The sequence below is a fragment of the Emys orbicularis genome, chromosome 4 (assembly GCF_028017835.1).
Source record: "Emys orbicularis isolate rEmyOrb1 chromosome 4, rEmyOrb1.hap1, whole genome shotgun sequence".
NCBI classification, from domain to species: Eukaryota; Metazoa; Chordata; order Testudines; family Emydidae; genus Emys; species Emys orbicularis.
In genome coordinates, this window is record NC_088686.1 from 94,620,001 (window position 1) to 94,645,319 (window position 25,319).

The following is a 25,319-nucleotide window of genomic DNA, read 5'->3' on the forward strand; positions in this document are numbered from 1 at the left end:
GGGCAAGTCTAGCTATGTTCAAAATATTTAAATAAGGGTGTCTGATAAGGCTGCTTGGCTATTCTGTTTTTATATATGTTTTCTCTTTTTTTCTAAGAGGAAACATTTAAATCATGTTTACAAGAAATAATTACACAGAGACTACCACATATTTTGCTTTATAGGCATACCCCCTAACCCTCCCCCACCCACCAATCTCATAATGTAATGTCAACAGAGTGAATTTTCATGCTATGGGTCAGAACCTACAGCAGTCAAGAGTCTTTGGATGAATAGCAGCAAGCTTCTGGCTTGTAAAATGAAGTGTTCTCTCTTCAAAGCACCCTGCCTCTCTTGGGATGAAAACTTGAGGCAGGTTTTTCTATCTGGCCTCATTCATCTAGTGTAGCCCACTGGATTGTTGGCAGTTCTAAACAGTAAGGGTTTTTAAAGACCTTATTGCTCTAAAGAGACTTATTTGTATTAAGGGTAAAGAGAAATGAAATGGAAGAAATTCTGAACTAAAAAAATAATTCTTACTAAAACATAAGAATCGCAAAAGTAAATAAATTTTAAAAACCTGTAAAAGAAAATACCTGAGGCTTGACGGACAGCTTAGTTTCATTAGGAAATAGTTTTCTCTTGCTGATCTTATCTGTAGAAATCTTTTCAGATTGTAAAGCCCCAAAACATCCAGGCAAGTAGTAATACTTTTCCCCCCTAATTATTCTTGAAAGTTTTGCTTTAATCTGGTACTTTTGAATTATTATCAATTTCCTATCATCATGTTTAACTCAGGATTGTAAAGTAGAATTTTCATATTGACGGAACACTGAAATCACTTTACCAATCAAGTCTTAAATACAAAATCACTTAAAAAGAAAGTTACAGTTCTGAATTAGTGTGGCTTGTCCTTTAGCCGTTACCCAGTAGTTCCTCTTTCTGTGCATAATTGTTTTGCTGTACTAGTTTGCCAAAGGGAGTTTAGCATGACTGCTTGATCACCAATGTGATTTTTACACTGAGGATTACATAAACAGTAGTGATGCAAAAATATGACACAGCATGCTTTCAAAACTAAACAGATTGATCGATGTATTGGGGGTTTTAAATTACTCTTCAGTAACTGTTGAAGTCTAAGGTAACACTGTAAAAGTCCTTGCTCACAGAAGATTTAGACAGTAGACCGTGTACTGATTCCTATTGAGCAGATGAGATGTTAAAATATGAATGACATGACTTCTGTAGCCTCATTTAAGAGATTTAAGAGCTGAAATATATATATATATATGGTACCTATGTTTATCAACACTGATCTTTAGTAAAGGAAGGAAATTATACAGGTATTTTTCCTATCTTGTGTGACATTTGTCTTAGTTTGATGAATGAAAAGTGAAGAAACCCACTAGTGCATATCTGAAATATTTAGCTCATGAATTGAACTGGTGCAAATATAGACAAAATTGGCAATTCTATTTGGCTGTCTTTGATTATAAATGTACAAAAGTTCAGAAAGCAATAATGCGTTCAATATATCAGTAATACATATTTTTTAAAAGAAACTCAATATTTTCACTTATGTAGCACTTTCATCGCAGTAGTACTTTAAAACATTAAGTAATGAAATAATTTATTTTTCTACTCAGAATAATTCTGCCAGGAAGACTTAGAAAATACTTGTAGCAAAGAAGAACTTGTCCATGCATGCAAAACAAAATAAAATAAGATTAAAAGCTCCAGAAAATTAGTCTGCTTCAAAAACTATTAAATTGTTCCTATCCCTGGAGCTTTACAAATGTGCTAATTGTTGTGTTCTGGTCATGTAAATGTTTCTGCTTAAAGTAAGGATGATTTCCTCCTACTGAAGAACTTGCACTGTTTTGGGGGAAGGGGGTTTGAGGGCTAAATAACATACTGTAATGAATCCTCCTTTTGGGCAGCACATGCTTCAGTTCTGAATGCCCAGAAATGCTTCACAGATGTGCTAGGCTGCCTAGCAATGGGAATTTTCTAATTCTGGCTAGCCTGAAAAAGTAAATAGAACTATTGAGCATAAGGCTGCTCCCAATATAAGACAACAATATCCCCCAGCTAACACTTAAATTTAGCCCCATTAAAAATTCCTCCTTCATAATCAGCAACTTGCAAAACCTATAATACTGGTCTCCAAAAATAGGTTTATACAGGGACATGTATGTGTGTTTTACACTGGCATTTATACAATACAGTTCATACACTGTGTCTCAATGCTTTATAGAGCAATGAACTGCATATATTGGAGGGATTAGGTAGGCAAATACATTGGCCATTATGCTATTAGTAGTAATTCCCATATTAATACACTCTCATTTGCTTATGGCTGTACATATGTGTACATGGATATATACATATGGATATATGTGTGCATATATATAATGTGTGTGCTTGTATACATGTATGAAAAGTGGTGAATTTTTATAATGAAAGCTTGGACCAAAAACTGTCAACATACTTAGGCCCTGAAAAAAATCTGTTGAGGCAGTACTGGAACAGTCTATATCTGGGCTATTGCCAAATTTTCAGAACCCCTCCCACTTTCTCCCTCCAAAGAAAGCACCTTTTTCTAAAATTAAACTGCATAGGATCCATGTAAACAAAATATTTGAAATTATATGGAGATCGTGTGTGTGTACGAAAGTGATAGCTAGCAGCACTGTTAAAGTTAGGAGTCTGTTGGAATTTCTCTTACAAACCCTGTTTTTCTGAGTTGGTAACTCAGGCATTAAAATTCACTTGAAGCTGAAACTTGGCAATGGAAGTTATCAGTCTTAGAGTGGAGCCTTTTGCAGGGAAAAAATTGTTGAAATCTATCTGGATAGTTTTAGTCATGGACAAAAAGCAGTTTTTTACCAGCTTTATGTGCTATATTTTTGCTCCCCATATAAAATAAAACATTTCATTTTGGTTTTGTAAATGTATTTATGAGAGTTTTCTGTAGTATAGCCAAGTAATACTTAAACTGAGACACAAGATTAATAAGTGACCAGAAACTTCAAAGGTTTGCTTTGGATAAGTCCTCAAATGTTCAGATGCATATCCAACGTATCTGAACTTTTTGCACCTCTCAATAAGCTATTCTTCTTGGGTCTAAATCTTATGTCTTTGGAGGGCTAAGATTTTCTTTCCTTGTCCTTTCTACACTTATAGCTTTGTATGTATGCATATAGATTTGGTGAGGAGGCTGGAGGCTCTTCTCTCAACATCTCCTTTCCATCAGGGAGACCCAAGGTCTTCCTTGCCTTGCAGAGTAATCAGGCCCAGCAACTCTGGCACTGGACTACCTGTTCCTTAATTCAAAATCTACTTATTGTGGGGCCAAGAGTATATTGTGTGTTCCATAGCATATATGATTTGGACTAAACGGCTCTAGGAATACTGACAGGTTTCAGAGTGGTAGCCTGTATCAGCAGAGTGTTAGTCTGTATCAGCAAAAAGAATGAGGAGCACTTCTGGCACCTTAGAGACTAGCAAATTTATTTGAGCATAAGCTTTCGTGGGCTAAAACCCACTTCATCAGATGCATGCAGTGGAAAATACAGTAGGAAGATATAGCCCACCTTAATTTATTAGTCTCATTAGAGTTGGTATGGCAACCCCCATTTTTTCATGTTCTCTGTATATATCTTCCTACTGTATTTTCCACTGCATGCATCTGATGAAGTGGGCTTTACCCACGAAAGCTTATGCTCAAATAAATGTGTTAGTCTCTAAGGTGCCACAAGTACTCCTCGTTCTTCTAGGAATACTGTAGATGGATCAGAGTTGGAGTCCTGCAACAAAATCAAAGACAGGTACGGGTGTGGAATCCTGAAGAAGAGGATCTGGTGGAGTCACAGAGTTGGTGTGCTCTTTTGGAGAGTCGTAGTGAAATCACTACAAGATTGCTGCTGGCATTCACAGAACAGCTTGCTACGGTGGACAGTCGGTACTGGGCTCAGGAAACAAGCACTGAGTGGTGGGATCCCATCGTTATGCATGTATGGGATGACGATCAGTGGCTGCAGAACTTTTGGATGTGCAAAGCCACCTTCCTGGAATTGTGTGTTGAGCTTGCCCCAGCACTGTGGTGCAAGGACACCAGAAAGAGAGCTGCCCGCACTGTGGAAAAGTGAGTGGCAATCATTGTGTGACATCAGGCAACTCCAGACTGCTACCGGTCAGTCACAAATCAGTTTGGGGTTGGAAAAATCAACCAAGTGGGCTTCAGTGATGCAAGTGTGGAGGGTCATTAATCGCCTCTTTCTATGAAGGACTGTGACTCTCAGTAATGTGCAGGAAATAATTGATGGCTTTGAGGCAATGGGACTTCAACATCTCTGCCTGGCCCTCTAGGAGCTTTATCATTCACTTCTGCCCCTGTGTCCTTTCCAGGCTATCCAGCCTGAGTGTTTTGTTGATTGTCTCCCTCCACACTCTTCTTTTTGCTATGCGCTGTATCTGTTGACTGCAGCACTTCATAAAACATATTCTCCTTATTCCTCCTGGGTCGCCGCCTTATCTGATGGAGGCACTCCGCCAGCGAGGAGAAGTGGGTTGTCAAGGGCCCATCTGCAGAAGCCAAAGAAACAATGAACAGAGATGGTATTGTGAGTGTGCTCACAGCTGTGAATCACAAAAGTTACATACACCTCTTTCTCACTGTCCCTTGGCTAGCACATAGGTCAGCACAAGACCCAATTATGGTGAGTTTGCGGGGGTGGGGGCGCGGGGTGTGTGGCAAGGGGTGGTTTGTGAAGGGGGTTACCCATAAGCGGCTAGGGACCCTATTCTGAATATTGGTGCCCTTTCCACAGGCTAGGGTAATAAAACCTGATATCTCACTCCTAAGGGTAACCCAGGATGCAAGTGTGCATCTCCTGCATGCGTGTGATTTCAGACCGGCTCTGTAGGCCACTTGCCTATGTGCCACACTGGTCCCTTCAGAATCAATTGCCAAGTGGTGCGGCAAAGTTTCCTACAGCGGGGGGAGAAACAAGGCAGCTCTCCCAAGGAACATTTGGGAGAGGATTGCAGAATACCTATGGGAGAGTTTCCTAGAATCTCTATGAAGGATTCCCGGGACATCCCTGTGTACATTACCAAACTTTTCTGCCATGTATCCACAGCATAGATGGACAGGCTCTGTTGTAAATTTCTGCCCCTTATCCCTCCTCTGCCATATAAGAAAGTACATGAGATCTCAGTCTCCTCTCACCATGAAGTATCAAAGCAAAATGAGTACTTACTGGAGCTCCCCTCTCCTCCATTCTGCATGCCTGAGCCGGAGTGCTGGGATTTAGTTGGGGTTGGTCCTGCTTTGAGCAGGGGGTTGGACTAGTTGGCCTCCTGAGGTCTCTTCCAACCCTAATCTTCTATGATTCTATGACTAGCTAGACCCCTCTGGAATGGAAAAGAGGTCCTGATTCACTGCACAACCGGATGACCCTGCTGTGTGCTCCACATCGTCCTTCAGCTCCACTACCTCGTCCACCACTTCCTCATTGGGGTTGAGTCCGCTGGCCGCTGTATCCAAGTCCCCCTGAAGTATCCATGGAGTTCTTGGTGGTGGAAGTGGGGTTGCCACCGATGATGGCGTGCAGCTCCTTATAGAAGCAGCATGTCTTCGGTGCTGCACCAGAGCGACAATTGGCCTTCCTTGCCTTCTGGTATTCCTGCCTCAGCTCCTTGATTTTAGCACGGCACTGCTGCATGTCCCTTCCATGCCCCTTCTCCTGCATGTCACCAGCAATCAGCCCATAGGTATCAAAATTCTGATGGCTGGTGCAAAGCTGTGACTGCACAGCCTCCTCTCCCCATATACTCAGCAGATACAACAGCTCTGGTGTGCTCCACCCGGGAGACTATCTGCTGCAGAAAGTCGGCATGGTCAGATGGGAAGATGCTGTATGGTCTGTGCATGCCGAGCAAACAGGAAGAGGATTTTCAAAAATTCCCGGGCCTTTAAATAGGAGAGAGGCACATACCTGTGCACCTTCAAGGCAGCAGAGTTCAAACTGCTGACCAGAGCAATCATGATGGGCATTGCGGGACACTTCCTGGAGGCCAATTAGGGTGACATAACCAAGTGAGGTATCTACACTGACACTGCGTTGCTCTAACTACATCGCAAAAAGCTCTATGCTGCTCGTCGAGGTGGTTTTATTATGTCAGCATAGCAGGGGAGTTGCATCGGCGGGAGGAACATTTCAATGTATGCACCTCCACTGTTTTGTCACCAAAAGCTGACGTTTTGTCGACAAAACTGTGTAGTGTAGACAAGGCCTTAGTCTTTTCACCTGATTTTATAGGGACAGTCCCGATTTTGGGGTCTTTTTCTTATATAGGCTCCTATTACCCCCCCCACCCCCGTCCCGATTTTTCACACTTGCTGTCTGGTCACCCTACTTCAGGCTAACTACTACCCTCCATCCTTCCTTCACTCCCTCTTTTCCCCTCCTCTTTTCCATTTACTTCCCGCACTTCTGTGTGCCTGTTTTTGTCTTTTTGATTAGCTAATCCTCTCCTAACAAAAACTCAATGAAAAAATGTTAAGAAAATTTAAACAAAAAACTTATGGCTCTAACATGACACTTGCAAACAATGACATTTTTCACTCTGCACGTATGTTATACCTTTCTTCCTTTGCCTGTTTAGATTGTAAGCTCTTCAGGACAGGGACTGAATTTTACTATGTATTCGTACAGTTCCTAGCACAATAAGGCCCTGATCTTTGTTGAAAGACTCCCATTCATTTCAGTAGGTTTTGAATCAGGCCCTAAATGGGTAGCTTGAAGATTCTTCTGGCATGAGGCAATCCCCAACTGGCATAGAACCAGCATAGTCATTTGTGTGCTAGCTATTCCCAGCCCCTCTATATTGTAGGGGAGTGCTTAATTTTTTTAATGAATTCTCTTCAGCCATCTTGCTTCAGGGCTCATGTTCCACAAACACACAAACAATTGGATTTAATTGGTACAAATGGTCTCAGAAAGATTTTCAGAGTTGCATGAGCCAATATTTGAAGAAATCAACTTTTAAATTGCCACATGGGTATTCACACTTAAATATTTGCATACTCATCCATCTGGTCAGAAAGTAAAAACAATACCATGTGATTTATCTGACTAATCCAACACAGCTTGAATTTAATTGTTAAATGTTTCATATATTAGCTTATCTCTTCCCTAAAGCATATACTCTTGCAAAGCTTTAGTAAAGAGTCAAATATTATAATCAAGACTCATAAATTTTACCAAAAAAAGGGATTTTACAAACCTATTATGAAAGAAAATGTTGTCATGAATATTTTTTTAATTTCTATTAAAGGGGTTTTTTTGTGAGGGGAGGTTGTCATTATTTAAACATTCCTCTGCAGTACTGGAAACCTAAACCAGGACTGCAATGTCCTAGTAATGAAAGTGAAAATGACTTATTTTCATTGTATAGTCTGTGTGAAGCACCACAAATGGTGAAAACTAAATAATTTTTTAATCCTTTAATTTCAGTAGTCTAAAGTGTTGTTAATTATATAGGTAAATATTTTTTTAAAAAATATTTTCATATTGACAGTATGCCATTAACAAGGTGGACTATGTTATGTAGGTAAAGATCTGACTATCAACTATTCTCAAGGGAAATATTCTCTCTTAACAGCTGATATTAACAATAATTCATTATGGCTGTTTAGATTATGCTTCTTCTAAAAAAAAAAGTTAGTTAGTTATATGCTAGAAGTGATGACTTTAACATTAGATGTGTATAACCATGATTAAATATAGTTCAGTTACAGCTACCTGAATAGTAAAAACTTCATCTACACTACAACTTTAACTGAGTCAGGGCACCTGGTTACAACATGATTGCTCCCTGACCTAGTTAAAATAATATTAAAACTTGTAATGTGGACAGGACATAACAGGATCCCAGAATTGAGTTAAAAGCCAGGCCTATTCATGGCTTTAGCCCCTTTATAGGGGTATGGTTAAGTACTGTCCACACTAATAACTATGTGTAAGTAGGTCAAGAGACAGCTGTGTTGTTACTGGGCCCCAGGGCTAAGCTATAGTTGTAGTCTTGATGGGGACTGAGTATGATGACATGACTCATAATTAGTGCAGTGTGAGCTTGGAATTTCTTGCATGATGTTACTCTTTTGTCATTAAAAATAAACTCAGTTCATCATTAGCTGTTAAGTAAGTGTTCTTAATCTGTAGTATTGTCAGTGCTTTACATCTTGTTTAGGGTGATCTTATGAGATTTGTATGTAAATTGTTGTAAACCTTACTTTTTAACAGTATGTCCAGATCAATGCTATTGTTACTTCTTTATGGACCTTATCCTATATAAATATAATTAAATGCTCCACAATGTACATATGCATTGTAGTCTAAGTACACACTGACAACTTGGCAACAGACATTGCACTGACATAGTATGTTGACTTAAAAAGAACTATTATGATGTATCTTGTTAATGCATCTTTCTAAAAATCTTTGTAAAACTCTACTAAATCTTGACATTGTAACAACTAAAGAGGAAGGTTGACAGCAGCCTCCATATCAAATCTTTGTCTGAACAAAACTCTGCTGTCCTGGAGAAAATGTAAATCCTCATCTGCATGTATTCTGTGTTAACGCCAGAGTTGCTGATACAGTTTGGCAAAAAAGACCAGTAGGTTCTTTGTTGCACTTGCTAAGAGAGAGATGGATTTGGTGATAAGTCAATAAATATAGGTTATTGACTGTGGAAGGAATAATGTGCTCCTGAAATGTGTAGCTGTTATGGATTTTTTATCTATTCTTTAGCTACACCAATTAGAAATGCAAAATACAACACATCAGGACATCATGTAAACTTCATTCAGGAGCTCTTCAGTCCATAAACCAATGACATACAATGGCTTTTGGCATACTGCAGCCAAAAGCTGGAATGCTACATGTTTTTCATTTAATTGCAGATATGCCAAATGTTACTGAGTAGCACATCCCCCACTATAAAATATTTCCAAACACATTAGTCAGAGGTATTGTATTGTTGTACTATATATTTTTAAATGTTATAATTAATAATGATTTAAGAGATATTGAGCATATTAGAATTATTTCATCTTGAAATGCATTAAGAGGTGACATGACTGAAGTAATTAAAGCAGTGAGGGTTGTTAAAATATTAAGATTGATAATCTAATTGAGGATGTTGGGCAGACTAGAACTGGGGAGCAAAGGTATAAAATTAGAGGGGCTACATGTAATAGGATGTATTATTTTTACAAAGAGCGGTAAGCAGATGGAATGCAATCCCACTTGGTAGTGGAGTCAAGTAGTATGAATGTGTGTAATGAACAATCAGGTGACTGTATGGGATTTAATACGTTTAAATGGTATTAATGTTGTGCTTGAAGCAGCCCATTTCTCTTTTGGAGTTCAGGAAGGAATATTTTGCTGAGCATGCACTTTTCTCCAGATTGACTCGGTGTATTGCTGGGTGAGAGGGTTGAGGATTTTTTTCACCTCCTTAGTCACCAAAAGATTTGTTTTTGAGTTTTGAATTTAAAAAAATTTAAAATGTGTTTAAGTGTATAGGATGCCCCTATGCAGCTCCAAGCATGAAGTGGCCATGACCTGCTTCTCGTGCTGCAGATCTAGAGATCTGTGGTACTTTCTGATCATATATATTTTGCATGCAGTCTTTGCACCTTGCCATTTCAGCTAGCCAATGTGTGCTTCTCACAGAATGTTAATCATGGTTACTCCGCTCCTCTGCTCACCTCTGTTAAGAAATAGCTAGAATATTCATTCTGGATTCATCAGAATGAATATGACACATGGTCAGGGGAAAGTAAAGTAGACACTTCTGTGTATGAGTCATGCTGACCATCTGAGGCAGAAGTGCAGACTTGAAAGTCTTTTATCCATTAAATAATTCTTGAATCTGTGATTTTTAAAAAAAGTACTATGCAAGGTTAATGAGCTGGGGAGCAACGGAAGCCTGTGTGAGAGTCAGAAGTAGTAAGGAACATTGTTCTCTCCCTGGCACTCCCTGGTAGGTCGCAAGGCAGAATGTAGAAGTTGGGAAGCCTTACCTCAGTGCTGCTGTTAAAGAGGCTAGTGGGCAGGCAAGAGTGCACACGGCAGACTTGAGTAGTCTGCCATTTGGCAGTGTTGCTTTTGGATCCATCCACTCTCCCTTGATGAAAATATCCTTATAAACATTGGCAGGGAAGTGGAAAACACTTATGAAACATAATTTAAAATGGAATTTGAAAGAGAAGAATTGAGGCCATACTATATAAAGGGTGCTGTGTCAGAAACTAGACTTTTTAATAATTAGTAGCTTTCAAAAAATTCAAATTGACAGTGTGCCTTAGAAATTATTGTGTGCTAACTAAACATTAGTGAAACTTCACTGTTCATCTAGGCTTTGATTTTTGATTTATAGCTCCATGTAAATTATATTTACATTAATCTACCTAGTCCTACAAAGAGCCCAATGTTTCCTGTGCCACATCTACCCTGCCTGCAAGTTTGACCTTCCTGTGGTCCTGTGCAGCTCCTTTCTGAGTGGAACTGCAAAAGTGAAACTTATTAAACACTTGGATATGTTTTGTTTTGCAGTCTGCAGTGCAGAATGGGGTTAAAATCCTGGCCCCATTGAAGTCAATGGCAAAACTCACATTAATTTCAGTAAGGTTGGGATTTCACCCCAGAGCATAGTAGCTGGGCTCTTAACCTATAGCCATACCACCACATGCTTAGACCTGATGTGTAGAGTTGGATGTGGTCAATACTTAATGGGGCTCTGCATGGGCTCAGGGGTCTGCCTATACAGAGATCATTGCAGGATCAGGGCCTTGGAGACAATACCTCGAAGGGAATTCCAGGTGGCACAGGAAGGGGTGTTGCTGATTTAGTAGGTTCCCTCTGAGTTGATACAGAACCAATGTCTCATTCATAATATTAGGAGAGGGCTCTACCTCTGGAGATGTCATCTTTCAGATAAGCTATAAGGTGGAAGTACTGATCACTTGTGAAAATTAAAGATCCATGGAATGTTAGTCCCCAAGTGCCTGCCAAACTCCAGGTTGGTCATTGTGCCTCTCTGACATTCTATCATGGTTTGAATTTGAAACAATATTCTTCACATCCTGGTCTCTATCGTTTTGTAATATTCCTGTGCAATTAAATGGTTACCATGCTTCATCTCAGAGGCTAAGGGATTTATGTGACATATAAGATGATTCCTACAGCATTTGTATGTGTGTACTTTTTAAAAATCCTTCTGTGTGAAAGGCTCTATATAAATATAAAATTTTTATCATTATCCCTATCAATTTGCATTACTCAAGTGGTTCCCCCCCTCTATTGTATTAAATGTGAGCTCCTTCTCTTCACTTTCAAGGTCCTTCTTGGCCTATCCTCACCCTACCTGTCATCTCTCATTCAAGATGTCAAGATGTCAGTTCCTGCCTCTGATCAGCCAATGATGCCAGCCTCCATTGCCCACTTGTTAAATTTTCAAACAAGCACCTTCATGCTTTCTCCAGTGTTGTCCCTCATGCTTGGGAGGAACTCCCATAAACATCCACAAAGCTACCTCTTTATTGTCCTTCAGATCCCCTCTTAAAATTCCCTTTTTCCATGATGCCTACAAAAAACTTGACAACAATTAGACTGGTATTGTGCTGACACCACTGCCTACCATGCTGACCAATATAATCTCATTGTTTCTTTGTACTCTCCACATCTGTCTGTCTGTAGCCATCTGTTATCTCTTGTCTTATACTTAGAATGTAAGTTCTTTGGGGCAGAGCCTGTCTTTTTGTGTTCATACATTGCCTAGCACAATGGGGTCTTAATCAGTGGGGGTTAGAGCTCCTAGGCGGTAATAATGAGATAACAGAGAAGGGTAGAGGGAAAACATAACAACCCATCGGTGAGAAAGGAAAGGCAGAAGAGGAAACAGGAGATAACAAGGAAGTACAGTCTAAGAAGAATCGGAAGTAGATATTTCTCAGCCTGTGTTTATAAAATGGTAAGAATTCTTTTTCAAAAAGAGAAAAATTGGAAAGAATTCAATTGTTCTCCTTATCCAGCAGCCAGTGCCCCTCCCTTTCATCCTACTTCACAACACCCAAAACTCTCCACTTGTTTTTTCCCATAACCCAAAATTCCACAGTCCACTGGTGACTGAAAATGATTGTGAGGTGTAGCGAGTCATGGGATGATTTTTTTTTTTTTTTTTTGCCAAGTTTTGGGTCATAGACCCAAATAAAGAGAACAACTGTTGGTTTGGTTTGTCGTCTTATTGCCAAAAACTTTAAACTTCAAAATTTTGGGCTATCTTGGTAATAGCCAAATGTAATGGTTAACCAGTACAATAAGTCTGTTAGTTTAAATGGAGTAACTTATGGTGAGATAAGAAGAAGAGAATCAAACCCACCACCTTTTGTGATGAGTTTCAGTGATTTGCATGTTATGCCTGTGAAGCTGGCAGACCATGTGCCAGCTCATGCAAAGCCTCTTGGGCCTCAACTGAACACTGACCAATATGTAGCTGGAAACCAGTCCGGTTCACCTGTTAGTATTGTTAAAATAGTGTTTAGACTTTATGAAATGCTTTTGAGTTGCTGCATGCATTAATCTCACTTATAATATCTGTATCCCATGTTATAAGGTAATATTTAAGTGTTTACTTAACCAATCAGGAGAGAAGTATTATCAACTGTGAAATACTAGGTTGCCACTGGAGGTGTTATCTCCTGTCCAACAAAAGAAGGCCTATAGACACTAGGCAAACCAATGTGGAACATCAGAGGACAAAAGACTTTTTTGATTACTCCGTCCGCACACCCATGAAGAGGAGACATGCATATGGACTCATCCCATCAACTTGAACCCTGGGGGAAGGGAATAAAAAAGCCCTGACAAGAAGACACTGTATCTTTATGCTGCTTGGACTCTGAGAGGGCAAGAATTACTAAGCATAAGCAAAAGATCCTCAGTGCTTAGTCTAGGTTAGCCCTGAAGGACATATAGAGCTCTAAGTATCAGAGGGGCAGCCGTATTAGTCAGTATCCACAAAAACAACGAGGAGTCCCATGGCACCCTAAAGACTAACAGATTTATTTGGGCATAAGCTTTCGTGGGTAAAAAACCCACTTCTTCAGATGCATGGAGAAGAAGAAGTGGGTTTTTACCCACGAAAGCTTATGCCCAAATAAATCTGTTAGTCTTTAAGGTGCCACCGGACTCCTCATTGTTTATATAGCGCTCTCTTATTATAGAGTCTTCTATTACCTTTTGAAACCTAAGACTATAACTCATTTGTGTGTATATGTGTTTACCTACTTTAACCTTGTAAATAACTCTCATTTCTTTTTCTTAGTTAATAAATCTTTAGTTAATTTAGTTAATTTATTATAGGATTGGCTACAAGCACTGTCTTTGGTGTAAAATCTAAAAGGCAACTGACCTAGGCTAAGTGACAGGTCCTTTGGGATTAGGAATTACCTGAATATTGTTGTGATTTTTGGTGTAACGGACCATCTATCACAAAGACAAGCTTGCCTATGTGGCAAGATAGATTGGAGTACTCAAGGAGACTGTCTGTGACTTCATGGTTAGGCTGTTTTGGTGCCTGAGGAGTTTACACTTGATTCTTGGTTGGTGAAATCTAAGTATAAAATTCACAACCAGTTTGGGATTTGTCCCTTGCTTCTTAACAGTCTGCCCTGAGGTTGGTACTCACACTCTTCAGCCACTCAAGACAGCTTGACAATGTCTTCTCTCTTTATATCAAAATTAATGACTTATATTAAAATTTATAATGGTGATCACAGAGTAATCTGAACAAGAATTACTATTTTTATTTATGTTGTAGTAATGTATTGCTAAAAACTATTTTCTAGCACATATATATGGTTTCTCTGCAGCCCTCAAGTAATTCTGTTAAATGCAGGTGTGTCAAATATTGTCAAACTGCATGATTTCTGAAATATTTTAATGTTTAACTAGCCAGTGAAAATAATTAAATTTTACATACAGTATATATAACTACAGTAGATGTTTTTCAAGTCTGAAAAAATATTATGAGCCAAATTTTTAATATTCATACTATAGAGTATCAGATTTCATTGGTTGTTTCCATAAAGGAAGTGTTACTATACCATGGTTTGCAGAAAGATGCGTCTGGTGGTTAGAGCACATAAATAGAAGTCAGTTATAATTTATTTATTTGACCCCTCACCAAGATCTCCTGCTTCCGTTGGGTTCTGTTCCTAATTTTGCTACTGACTCACTCAATGAGAGAAGGTTGTACTCAGTGTGTTCAGATCGGATATCTGTGTGTTCAGTTGTTATATCCACTGTGTGAGTGTGGGCAACTCATTTACGCTACCGTTGCTCACTTACGGCCTAATCCTGTGAAATTCTGGGTGTTTTCAATTCCCGCTGTAGTCATTGGTTATTGTAGCAGCAGAGATTCTGGTCTCACTGTGTCTGTTGACTAGTGTTAATATTTCTGTACAGTTCAACACCCTTACCTGAAGCCTAGCTATACTGGCAAATTCTCCTTTGTGTCGACACAGTTTATATCAATTCCCTGAGTAAAACAGTGGCAAAAGCCAGTATAATTGCATCAACACGAGGCCTTTTTCTGGTATAGAAATGTCATTTAAAAAACCATGCCCTTACCAAATGTACTATAACATGGAAAGTTTCTAGTGTAGACCTGTCCTGCATCCTCATATCCCAGCCTTAGGAAGCACACAGCTATTATTCTTCCCATTTTACAAATAAGGTAGCTGAAAGGTCATTTCACACAGAGCTGGGAATAGAAACCTGGTCTGTAAGAAAAGTCTTATGCACTCAGATGTACTGCCTTTCAGAATGAATGTGCCAAAACTGTGTCCTTAGCTATGTTGCCTACAATCACTGCCTTCACTGCTAGGCCACACTCCCCTCCCAGAGCCAGGAGTAGAACCCAAAAATCCTGACACCAGCCATTCCACTGCTGTATCACAAATGGTTATGGCACTGGCAATGTGTGTCATGTTCCCTCTAGGGGTCTGGTCCATATAGATGATAATGGCCTACTATGGCTAATTATTTCCTTAGCCCAGATGAAGGAGGGCTGCATTGTAGTTCTGAAGGTCCTGGGTTTAAACACTGCTGATGACCCATGTGGGTAAAAATAGTATGTGATTTCTTAATTAAAGACTGTATCATAATATATAGACACAAGGGGGCATGATTAATGTAGCATGTGTAATCTTAATTCTGGAATTTCCTAACTTTTGAGCACTTGACTAAAACTTCATAACTTTTTTTAATGTAGGATTTTTTATAACTTTGGCAAACTAACCATTTGGGCTGAAAATTTCCAAGCCTGGTGTCTGCCTCTGGCTGCATTATTTTGGAAAATTTCAGTCAAAACAGTTCAGGCATTTCTGAGAATGAGACTAGGGAAACATATGTTGTTTTGCCCATGTTAAATAATTCTGGTTCTAGTGTCCCCATGCTGTGAAGCTGGGACTTGAAATTTGGCAGGAAGTGGCCTTTGTGTCAGGGATGTGCCACCAAGACATAAGCCTCTGAAAAACTACTGTTCACACATGCTTAGTAGACCCTTCTTTGATTTTAGCAGCTAAATTCCCTGAAGATTCTGTCCACACTGCGCATGCTTCAATTGCAATTCTGGGCTGCTGTGGGCCATACCAGTCCTAGATCTGGGCACATGAACTGAGAGGAGGGAGACTCTCTCTCCTGTGCTCTTAAAGTATGTCTATACAACATCTAGATGCCCGAGGCTGGCCCTGCCAGCTGACTTGGGCTCATGGGACTTGGTCTGAAAAAGATCTGGGCGCTATAGTGGATCAGAAATTGAGTCAACAATGTGATGCAGTTGCAAAAAAGGCTAATATCATTCTAGGGGTGTATTAATAAGAATGTCATGTGTAAGACGTGGGAGGAAATTGCCCCACTCTACTCAGCACTGGTGAGGCCTCAGCGGGAGTATTGTGTCCAATTTTGGGTGCTATATTTTAGGAAACATGTGGACAAATTGAAGAGAGCCTAGAGGAGAGCAACAAAAATGATAAAAGGTTTAGAAAATCTGACCTATAAGAAAGGTTAAGAAAATTGGGCATGTTGAGTCTTGAGAAAAGAAGACTGAGTGGGGACCTGATAAATCTTCAAATACGACAATGGCTGTTCTAAAGAGGATTGTGATTAATTCTTTTCCATGTCTTCTGAAGGTAGGACAAGAATGAATGGGCTTAATCTGCAAGAAGGGATATTTAGGTTAGGTATTAGGCAAACCTTTCTAATCATACAGGTAGTTAAGCTCTGGAATAGGCTTCCAAGAGAGATTGTAGAATTCCCATCATTGGAGGATTTTAAGAAGAGGTTGGACAAACACCTGTCAGGGATGGTCTAGTTTACTTGATCCTTCCTCAGCAAAGGTGGCTGGACTTGATGACTTCTTTAGGTCTGTTCCAGCCCTACGTTTCCATGATTCTATTATTTGAAATAAAAACTTTTTTTTTTTTTTGGTGCTGCTTTTCTGTTGATTTTCCTACATTTCTGTAAAGAAGAGTCTTCAAAAAAGTCAAGAAGGTACAGAATAAAGGGAAAATTTATATATTTAAAAGCTTACAACTTAAATGTAAGAAAAACATAGCTCTGAAAAACAGTGAATATGAATGTACATAAATCCCTGGGGTCTGACTAAATCCACCGACCTCTCTCGTTGCTATCCTGCCGTAGTGAGAACTGTACATTTTAAACAGGATAGTCACACAGGTCAGCCTTTGCCTGCTATTGGATTTTCTCCTTTCATAAGGCCAATTTTATAAATCACTTCCCTACGTATGTAAAAGTTATTCTGTTACCTCTCTTCTGAATGGCTATGACCTGTTTCACTAGTTCACTATCACCCACAAAGTGAGCCAGTAATTCACAAAATAGGCAGAAAAACTACAGCATGGTTTTAGATTGCACCTTGCTTTCCAAACCTTAAGTAATAATGTCAGAGCTAGCACATACATCCTATTTCAAAGAACTCTGAACTAGAGTTAAAACATTTTTATTTAACATAATTAGGAAAGAGAACAAATAGTGCCTGGTTTCTTGAACAAGAACTGTGTGACTGTGGACAAACCATGTAATCTCTCTACCTCAGTTTCCTCATCCATAAAGTGGATTTAACAGTGCATCATGGGTGGTAGGTAGCATAGACTGGAGAAGGCTGTGCCTCCCCAAACAGCCTGGCATGGCCCCGCCCACGCTACACCCTCAGGCCCCCTCCTGCTTGCTCCCAGTTCCTTTCCAGCTCTTCCATGGCGGAGAAGCTGCGGCAGGCAGACTGGGGCCGGTACTCACAGGGGCTGGGGCCATGCTGGCCCACCCACCCGCCTGGGGTTGGGGGAACAGGGACCGTGCTGCCCATCCAGCGCTAGGGTTGGTGATGCTCTGGCTGCTCTGCCCGCCTGGTGCTCCAGGGCTGGGGCTGGGGGCATGCAGGGAGCCGGGGGGTGCTCTGGGCTCTGGCAAGGGAGCAGGGGTGGAAGGAGAGGGGAAGGAGCAGGGCCTTGGGCGGAGGGGAGAGGCCAGGGGCTAGCCTCCCCAACAGCTCATTCACCTGCCACGCATGCAGTGTGTACTACCTCACATTAGTGTATAAATCTCTAAGAACCACAGATGGAATATGCCATAGAAATACAAAGTATTATTATTAAGATTTACAACAGAGTAAGTAGATAGACAAGCCTTTAGCTTCTCGTGTTATGTTATAATCAGTATGACATCTATATCCGTCATCAATGATATATTGCTTATTGCCTTTAAAGTCAGTAACAAGACATAATTTGTTCGTGTAGAATATTTGAGAGAATAAATATAGTAATATTTGTATTGTAATGAGATATCAATTATAGGGCTCAATCTTGCTGTTAATACTGAAGCAAAATTGCCATTTACTTTAAGGAATGATGGATCAGGCTCACAGTTATATAGTTAGATAAATTTTATAAACTTGGATTTTCACCTCAGAAATGTTTATGAGGAAAATCTAATCCAGTTTGCAAAAAAAAACCCAACCAACCAACCAATGTTTTGCAAAGATATCATCTGAAACATATCTATCTGGATACCAGTTTGAAAAATGGTTGTAACAAGTATTGGATATGTGAGAGTAAATATTGCTCAGCAGAGAATAGGAGTGCATTTTGAAATATGCTTTCTAAAGCAAATTTAATTACAATTGTTCTGTTCTCTCTTTCTCTTTCTCTCCCCCACTCTCTCCTGAAAATCTCCTGCCATAGCGACTGCATTTGCCTCCAGACTTGTCAGACACAGTGAGCCGCTCAAGCAAACAGGATCTGGCAGAATCCACCAAACTGCTGAGCTCAGGATGTGGTGCTATGGCCATAGGCAAGAAGCACCTGGACTTCTAGTGATTTCTACTTAGCAGTTCACTCAGATTTATATGACACTCTAATTATGACTGTTAATGACTTATGAAAATATTTTTCTTAATGATTTGACCCAGCAGTCCTTAAAAATACACATTGTAAAATGGTGCCTCGTTTTCTCATCCTGATTTCTTTGAAGACATTTGTTGTTTGTTTGCTTTTTTACAGAACATCTGCAACACAGGTTTTGTTACATTAAAAAAAACGCTGCATTGCACTGCTATTCTGGAAATGTACAATATTTTGTTCTTCTCATAAAAAATCAAAATTATTTTTATTTTTAAAGTTCAAGATGCTTTACTAAACAATACCAAATGTGTTGTTTTTCACAAGCTAAATGTGTCTGTTTAACATGGTTGTATTAAACATTGATTATAAATGTAAAATATAAATTAGACAGTATTGTGAACATTAGTAAATGAGATTAAGGAATTCATTATCACATTTTATTTTAAAGCCAAATTTAACAATTATTATTGTTTGAAAAAATAATTTTGTACATCTGAAAATATCATTATTGTCAAAATCAAAAGTAGATATGATGTTATTTTACAGAGTACATAAACAATGCATTTAAAAATGTATTGCAGTATTTCATGTGTGTTCTACTGTGTCAATAATTAAAATGATAAAGAAAGAATTTTTCCATAGTAAGAATATATTATAGATAATTAGTTTGCCTTATGGGTTAATAAATGTATTAAAATGCACTTGAGTGGAATTTACTAAACATTGAAAAAAGAATTGATTTCCTTGTGTAGTTCAAAACAGTAATCCTAAACAATTGAAGTCAGCACTATGAAATTATGTCAACAGACATAATTCAAGATTGAAATTCAAACTGACAGCTACATTAATGCTAGAAAACCAGAAGAGTGCATTGGAGCTTGGAGAAGAGTATCACAGAATGATGGTCTAAAACAGAACAGAAAATAAAACTAATTCAGGTTTCCATACCATCATGTACACTATTGTGAACTTATGAATATTTTGTGTGTATGTGTGTATATATATCCAAATGGAAAACTATTAAATATATTTTTAAACATCTCCTATATATTACTTTGTATCTGGCACACTAGGCAGTGCGGATCTGTAAATTAAATTGAATTTTGAAAACATAAGGTAATCTAAAATCTGGTTTGGAAGTTCCATGGAGGACAATATACCCCCTTTCAAAATGGAAGTCTGCTTCATAAGAAATAATACAAAACAATCTCTATAATGGGATATAATATGGCTAGAGTGAAATTGACTTTCCAAATAGCATTTTAATACAATATAATAATGTTAATGTCTTTTGATGAGGTTCCAACTGAAAAGTTGATTAAACGGTTTGCTTTTCTTATACAATCCAGGTTTTACTTTATTTGTTCTTGACAACACTGTGTGTAAAACAAAGACATAGCTTTTAAAACTGTCTAACTAATATGATGAATGTCAATCACTTAAAAACTCCACTGTAGCATAAACACATACTGTATACAGCTTTTATTCTGAATTAGAATAATTGAATCCATGACAGTGATTTGCCAGGATGTCAAATCTATCCATCATATCCTGTCACTACCAGTTTATTTTTTGTGATCAAAATCAAAAAGACTACTATTTTGTCATCAGCTATTTCATTTGTGGTAACAATCAGGATTTCTTTTCTCTCGCTTTTTTTTAAGATAGGCCCATTTTATTTTTTTATTTCTAAAAACACAAATCCTTTTTAATCAAAGTTTCAGAATGGATCTGTCAGTTTCATAAAGCTAAAAGACACCTACATTTTTATACCAATATACTTAAATCACCATTGATTTCAAAAACATCATTTGTCCTTTTGCATTATATGTAACATTAAGCAAAAATTCTCATCAAATGCTTAGTTGTACCTTTAGAAAGTATTAATTAATTTAAATATTTGAATTCAAATAATTTAAACAAAATTAACATTACATATTCAATTATGAATTTTTTACATAAATAAGTATTGTAACAGAAAACATATATGGTATAGCCATCTGAAATGTGAAGTCATCGGCTATGTAAATGGCTTGTGAATATACTTAATAGGTCATTGACTTAACACACAGGCAGAAAATGTCACTAAAATTCACAGCCAATTTCTAGTTAACATATGACTTGAAAATAGATGATAAATACTGTATGTATATATAAATGTAATATTTATGACATCAATTTTGAGTGCTAAAATAGGTTAGCATAGAAACTAAAAAAGTATTTGGAATAATAAAAGTAAAAGGGAAATTCGCCTGCAAAACTAGATTAAAATGTTTTTTTCTTTGTTTGTTTTTCTGATTCACTGAACATGCTGTGTGAAATAAGTTTTACAGTATACATATGTATAGTGTTCACCTAAGGCAAAAACATGTAGTAAAATTTCTCCTCTCTTTTCTTCCAAAATATTGTATCAGTTACAATAATATATGTCAGTGACTTGGCTTACCCAGTAAAACAATGTTACTATTTGATAGTGTGTATGATGTAGCATTCCATTGGATCCACAAATAGACTTCTTATCTCTCATTTTTGTTTGCAGTAATGGATAAAAATATTTAGCCATAACATTAAACTCTCCATGAAATTTCTCCATACTCACTTTTATGTGTCTAGTATATGACCCTCCAAACCTTGTATACAAACATTCCACTAGATTGTGCCTCTCTTTATTTGCCGATAAATATTTTTACTACAGGAGGCATATCAGGTTCTTGACCTGAAGGACTCTGTTTCTTCACAGACTGCCATAATTCATTGCTGACTCCACTATGCACACCTCCTCTAGATCCTTAGCGTTGATTTGGCTGGGACGCCTTTATGAGAATGAAAGTGATTCACACTTCCGTTTAGATAGGTATTTTCCTTTCCTGAACAGCTGTTATGGATTGTAGAGTTTAGTGTTTTGTTTTCAGGTTATTTTTAAGAAAAATAAAAAATTGAGCCACTTACTTTTCAGTGGGCTTCAAGCTGAAGCCACCGTACTTCTTGCATTGAGGCTGATATTAGGTATATAACATATCAGCATAGAGACAATAGAGTCTCTCTGCTGAATGCATTCCCAGTTCAAACTTACCACCAGATCTTTAAATTTCATTACTGCTTTCTTCACTGTTTGTCATAATTGTGTAAAGTGTTGACTCTTTAATATGTCAAATAAGGATTCTTTATATAATTTATGTTGTGCTGAAGCTATCAAAATATAGGTATTTGGAATGTGAGGCGAATATGATGATAGATTAAACTATAGCTTTTTTAAAATGTACTTGTAAAGAAATTTGTAAAGCAACTTTGAAGATGCAGCTTGATTCAATTTTATGTAACAATAGCTATTATCACCGGAAAATGGGCATTAAACTACTTCAGATTTGATACGTGATAACACACAAACCAACAAGGTTCCACCTTAAAATTTAATTTAAAATAACGGTTATTCCAAACACAACCTTGGGAAAACTGCAAAGGTATAAATTATAAATATCCTGATCATTCCCGTATTGAAAACTGGTCTGTTACCATGGAGCAAAACCAGAGTAAGCCAGCCTGAAGGCTTTGTATTGCTTGAAGTTTCATAGGCTTAGTCTTAGACCAGAAGAGAGTAAGTTTGAGATTAATCAAACAAGCTGGTTTTGAATTATGAGATTTAGGGAAACAAGGAGCTTTTCTCTTTTTTAAAATTGTCCACTCACAATTTAAAAACAGAGTGGCCAAAAAGCTTCAAGCTTGTTTTAGGTGTTTGACCTCAATGAGATTGAGCTCTTTGGCTTTGCTTTACATTTCTGTAGTTCTTGGCCCTGAACTTGCTTTTGCATATGCTAATTTAAATAATTTAATTTAAATCAATGCACAGGTGTAATGCTAGCAGATCCTGCTATGAGATCAGGGCTCCTATTTTAATGGGCTACTCTGCAATCCTTGCTCAAACAAAACATCCATTGAAGGCATTGATCCTGTATCTCGCCTTACTTACACTGCTGTAACTCAGGAATAATTGAGTTAGTCTGGTGTAAAACCAATATAAGAGAGAAAAATCAGGCCCAATAGGAGATTTGCTCAAGCAATGACTGCCAAATTTGGCCTTAACTTATTTAATGGAATGTTGTCAAGTTAAATTCAGCCCAAATTAAAACAAGGACATGCTTTTCTAAAACCTGAAACAGGACAGTTTCCAAAATGTAAAACAAATTCTGAAAAAAGGGGGTTTAAAAACACACCAACATTCCTCTGCAGTGTTTGAAACACAAACATTGCAGAATTAAAAATGTGAAGCAGATTTCACTGATTTTAATTGTCCAAGCAGAGAGGAAAGCAAAAAGTAAACATTTAGCACAAAACCTGACAAAGAATGATTTTTAAAATGTTCACTTGTTAGAAGCTAGGTATTAATTGTAACATGCACAACGAAATTTGTTTGCAGTATTTGGTTTCTGTGCCAGCCAGATCCCTTTAATTTTTCCATGTATTACTTCTGTGAAGTATCGTTAAATCTGTTCACAGAACTTTTCAGCTTCAACACAGGACAGGCGAGGGAGCATGTAAGTTGCATGAGAGAAGTTGTCAGGAGTCAAGGAATTTGCAAACTCTGCTGGTGCAGCTGGCGGAGCTCACATGTCCCAAGGGAGGAAAAACAACAGTTCATAACCCTTACAATTTTTAACTGCTAGAATTTACGTGAAGCCTGTTGGGTGCCTGGAAGCAATTGCAACCTCTGCTGGGGTATTTAATGCAAGCTACAGTTCCTGCCAGGCACCTGAAAAAACGAACCTTTGCTGGGGCTCTCACAAAACCTCTGTTCAAAACTTGACCCAGACGCAATGCAGCTTCTGAGGCCAGTGTCCAGTGAGTGGGGTGTCTGGGCTTCACACTAGGACCCATGTACACTAGCCAAAACTATGTGAGCTGCCTTTGTGTGAGCCAGGTGACTTTCCTGCTAATACTCAAGTGAGTAAGAAACTCGAAGCTAAACTCTAGCATCTTTCCTATAGGAACAAGATACCTACACTTCTAAATGAAAAACAAACCCACAAAATTTAGGTCCCAATTTTGAAGTGTGTGTGTGTGTGGGCCCAGACACCTGTGTCAAGTCCTATTGAAGTCAATGGAGCGCCTGACAGATGCAGGGGTCTACCCACATGGATCAGGCTGAATGAAGGCCTTAGACTGTAAATTCTTCTGGCAAGGTCTGTTTCTCCATATGTGTTTGAGCAGTGCCTAGTACAATGGGGGTCCAGTCCTGAGTGGGCCTCTGGGAATTTCTGCAATAGAAATAAACAAATAGACAACAAGAAAAAATATAAACCTTGAAAGTTCAAGAAAATAAAATAATTAATTGGGAAAAAGTAGTTCAGTTAAGCATTCAGGTTGGAGCAATTCTGCTGTGCTTTCCTACTCTACTACCTCATATTATTACCTCATTGCACACCTGCCCACGTGAGCCATGACCTCCACTTCTATAAGAAAAATCCCCACCATGGAGGTCATATATTTGTGATTAAAAACCATAGCTACTGAATTAGGAACAGGTTTGCAGGCTTCTGTTCGTTAACCAAGCAGGTTGCTTGTTGATGAGGAGTCCTTTAAAAGCACTCTGTCCACTTCCTTTGGCCCAGCAATCAGAAACTCACAAGGTATGAAACATCCCTTCCTGCCAGGCCACTTTTCTGAAAAAAGGGCCATCACCAGGAGAAGTCTCAGAAATGCCAATTGTCATGAAAATCTTTCTTTCCAGATTGCCTGGCTGAGCAAAATGCAGTTTTCTTTTTAAGAAAGGGACAAGTGAAAGACGGTGCTATGACCTTGTGTGCCTGAATTAGCACTAACACGGCTGGCGATGGAGCAGAAGTGCCTCTTTAGCTGCACTTGGAGCAGTACTTGACTCCTGTTGGTGTTAAGGGCAAGTGGAAGTGAACTGGCAAAATAAATAAGGCATTTTTAAGTGTTTCCATTGAATTTTATACTACCATGAAAATGCAGAGAGAAGTTTAGCTTTAAAATAAAGCTAGGCTTGTGGCTGTTGGAGAAAATTAAATAGTACATTTTATTCAATTATAATAATGTATGATAAATCAATCAGAATAAAATATCCCGAGAGCTCTGACTAGTAGGAGAGGGCATAGATATAAGAACTAACCAAGTTCTTTATCAGTCCTAGTCTGTTGTTTGCAACAATACAGTTCTGCCTCCTGAAAAATGTACTTCATAGCACACTGATTGGATTAAACCAATCCGAAATCATCCAGCATTGTTTTGCTAGCCGTCTACCTGTAAATAAATAAATTACGGTTAAAAATTAATGGCGGAATTCCCTTCCCAACCTGCACCTCCACCATGGGTTTTACAATCCGGATTGCAACATGACTCTTCCTGGCTCATTTAAATAGGTGCCATTTGACTCATGTGCCCCTTTTAGAAACAATTAAAAGCAGCAGCTCAGCAGTGTGATTCAGAAGCGATTCCCTTATGTATATAATCTGTAAAGGGCACTGGCCTGAAAGAGATACACCCTATTTATTAAAATGTTTCGGTTATTGTGCTTATCACTTGTGGATGGCAATATCATAGCTAGAACAGAATATTTGAAATACAAAATACAGTATTAATAAGCCAGTGTTCACATGCGGATTCCTGTGGAGCCTGTAACTGGGAAATGGCATGGGAGCTGTCCGGATGGTCTGATAAATGAAGTGTAAGGTGGCCTAACGAAATACGGGGGAGGTTAAGCCAATGCACAGAAAAGGCATACTCCTATTAGAATCAATGGCTAAACTCTCAGTCATTTCAATGGGAACTGGATCAGGCTAACAGAAATATCTGAGTGACACTGAGTGATGCTTTATATTAGATTTCA

At 38.5% G+C, this 25,319-nt stretch overlaps 1 protein-coding gene across 1 annotated transcript in view; it reads left to right on the forward strand.

The window, feature by feature from the left end:
* Window positions 1-18,448, forward strand: part of ELP4 (elongator acetyltransferase complex subunit 4) — a 268,089-nt gene extending 249,641 nt beyond the window's left edge. The window contains exon 10 of the mRNA XM_065403949.1: window positions 18,317-18,448. Within this exon, the coding sequence (XP_065260021.1) occupies window positions 18,317-18,448 (132 nt within the window). The remainder of the gene's footprint in view (window positions 1-18,316) is intronic.
* The last annotated feature ends 6,871 nt before the right edge of the window (window positions 18,449-25,319 follow it).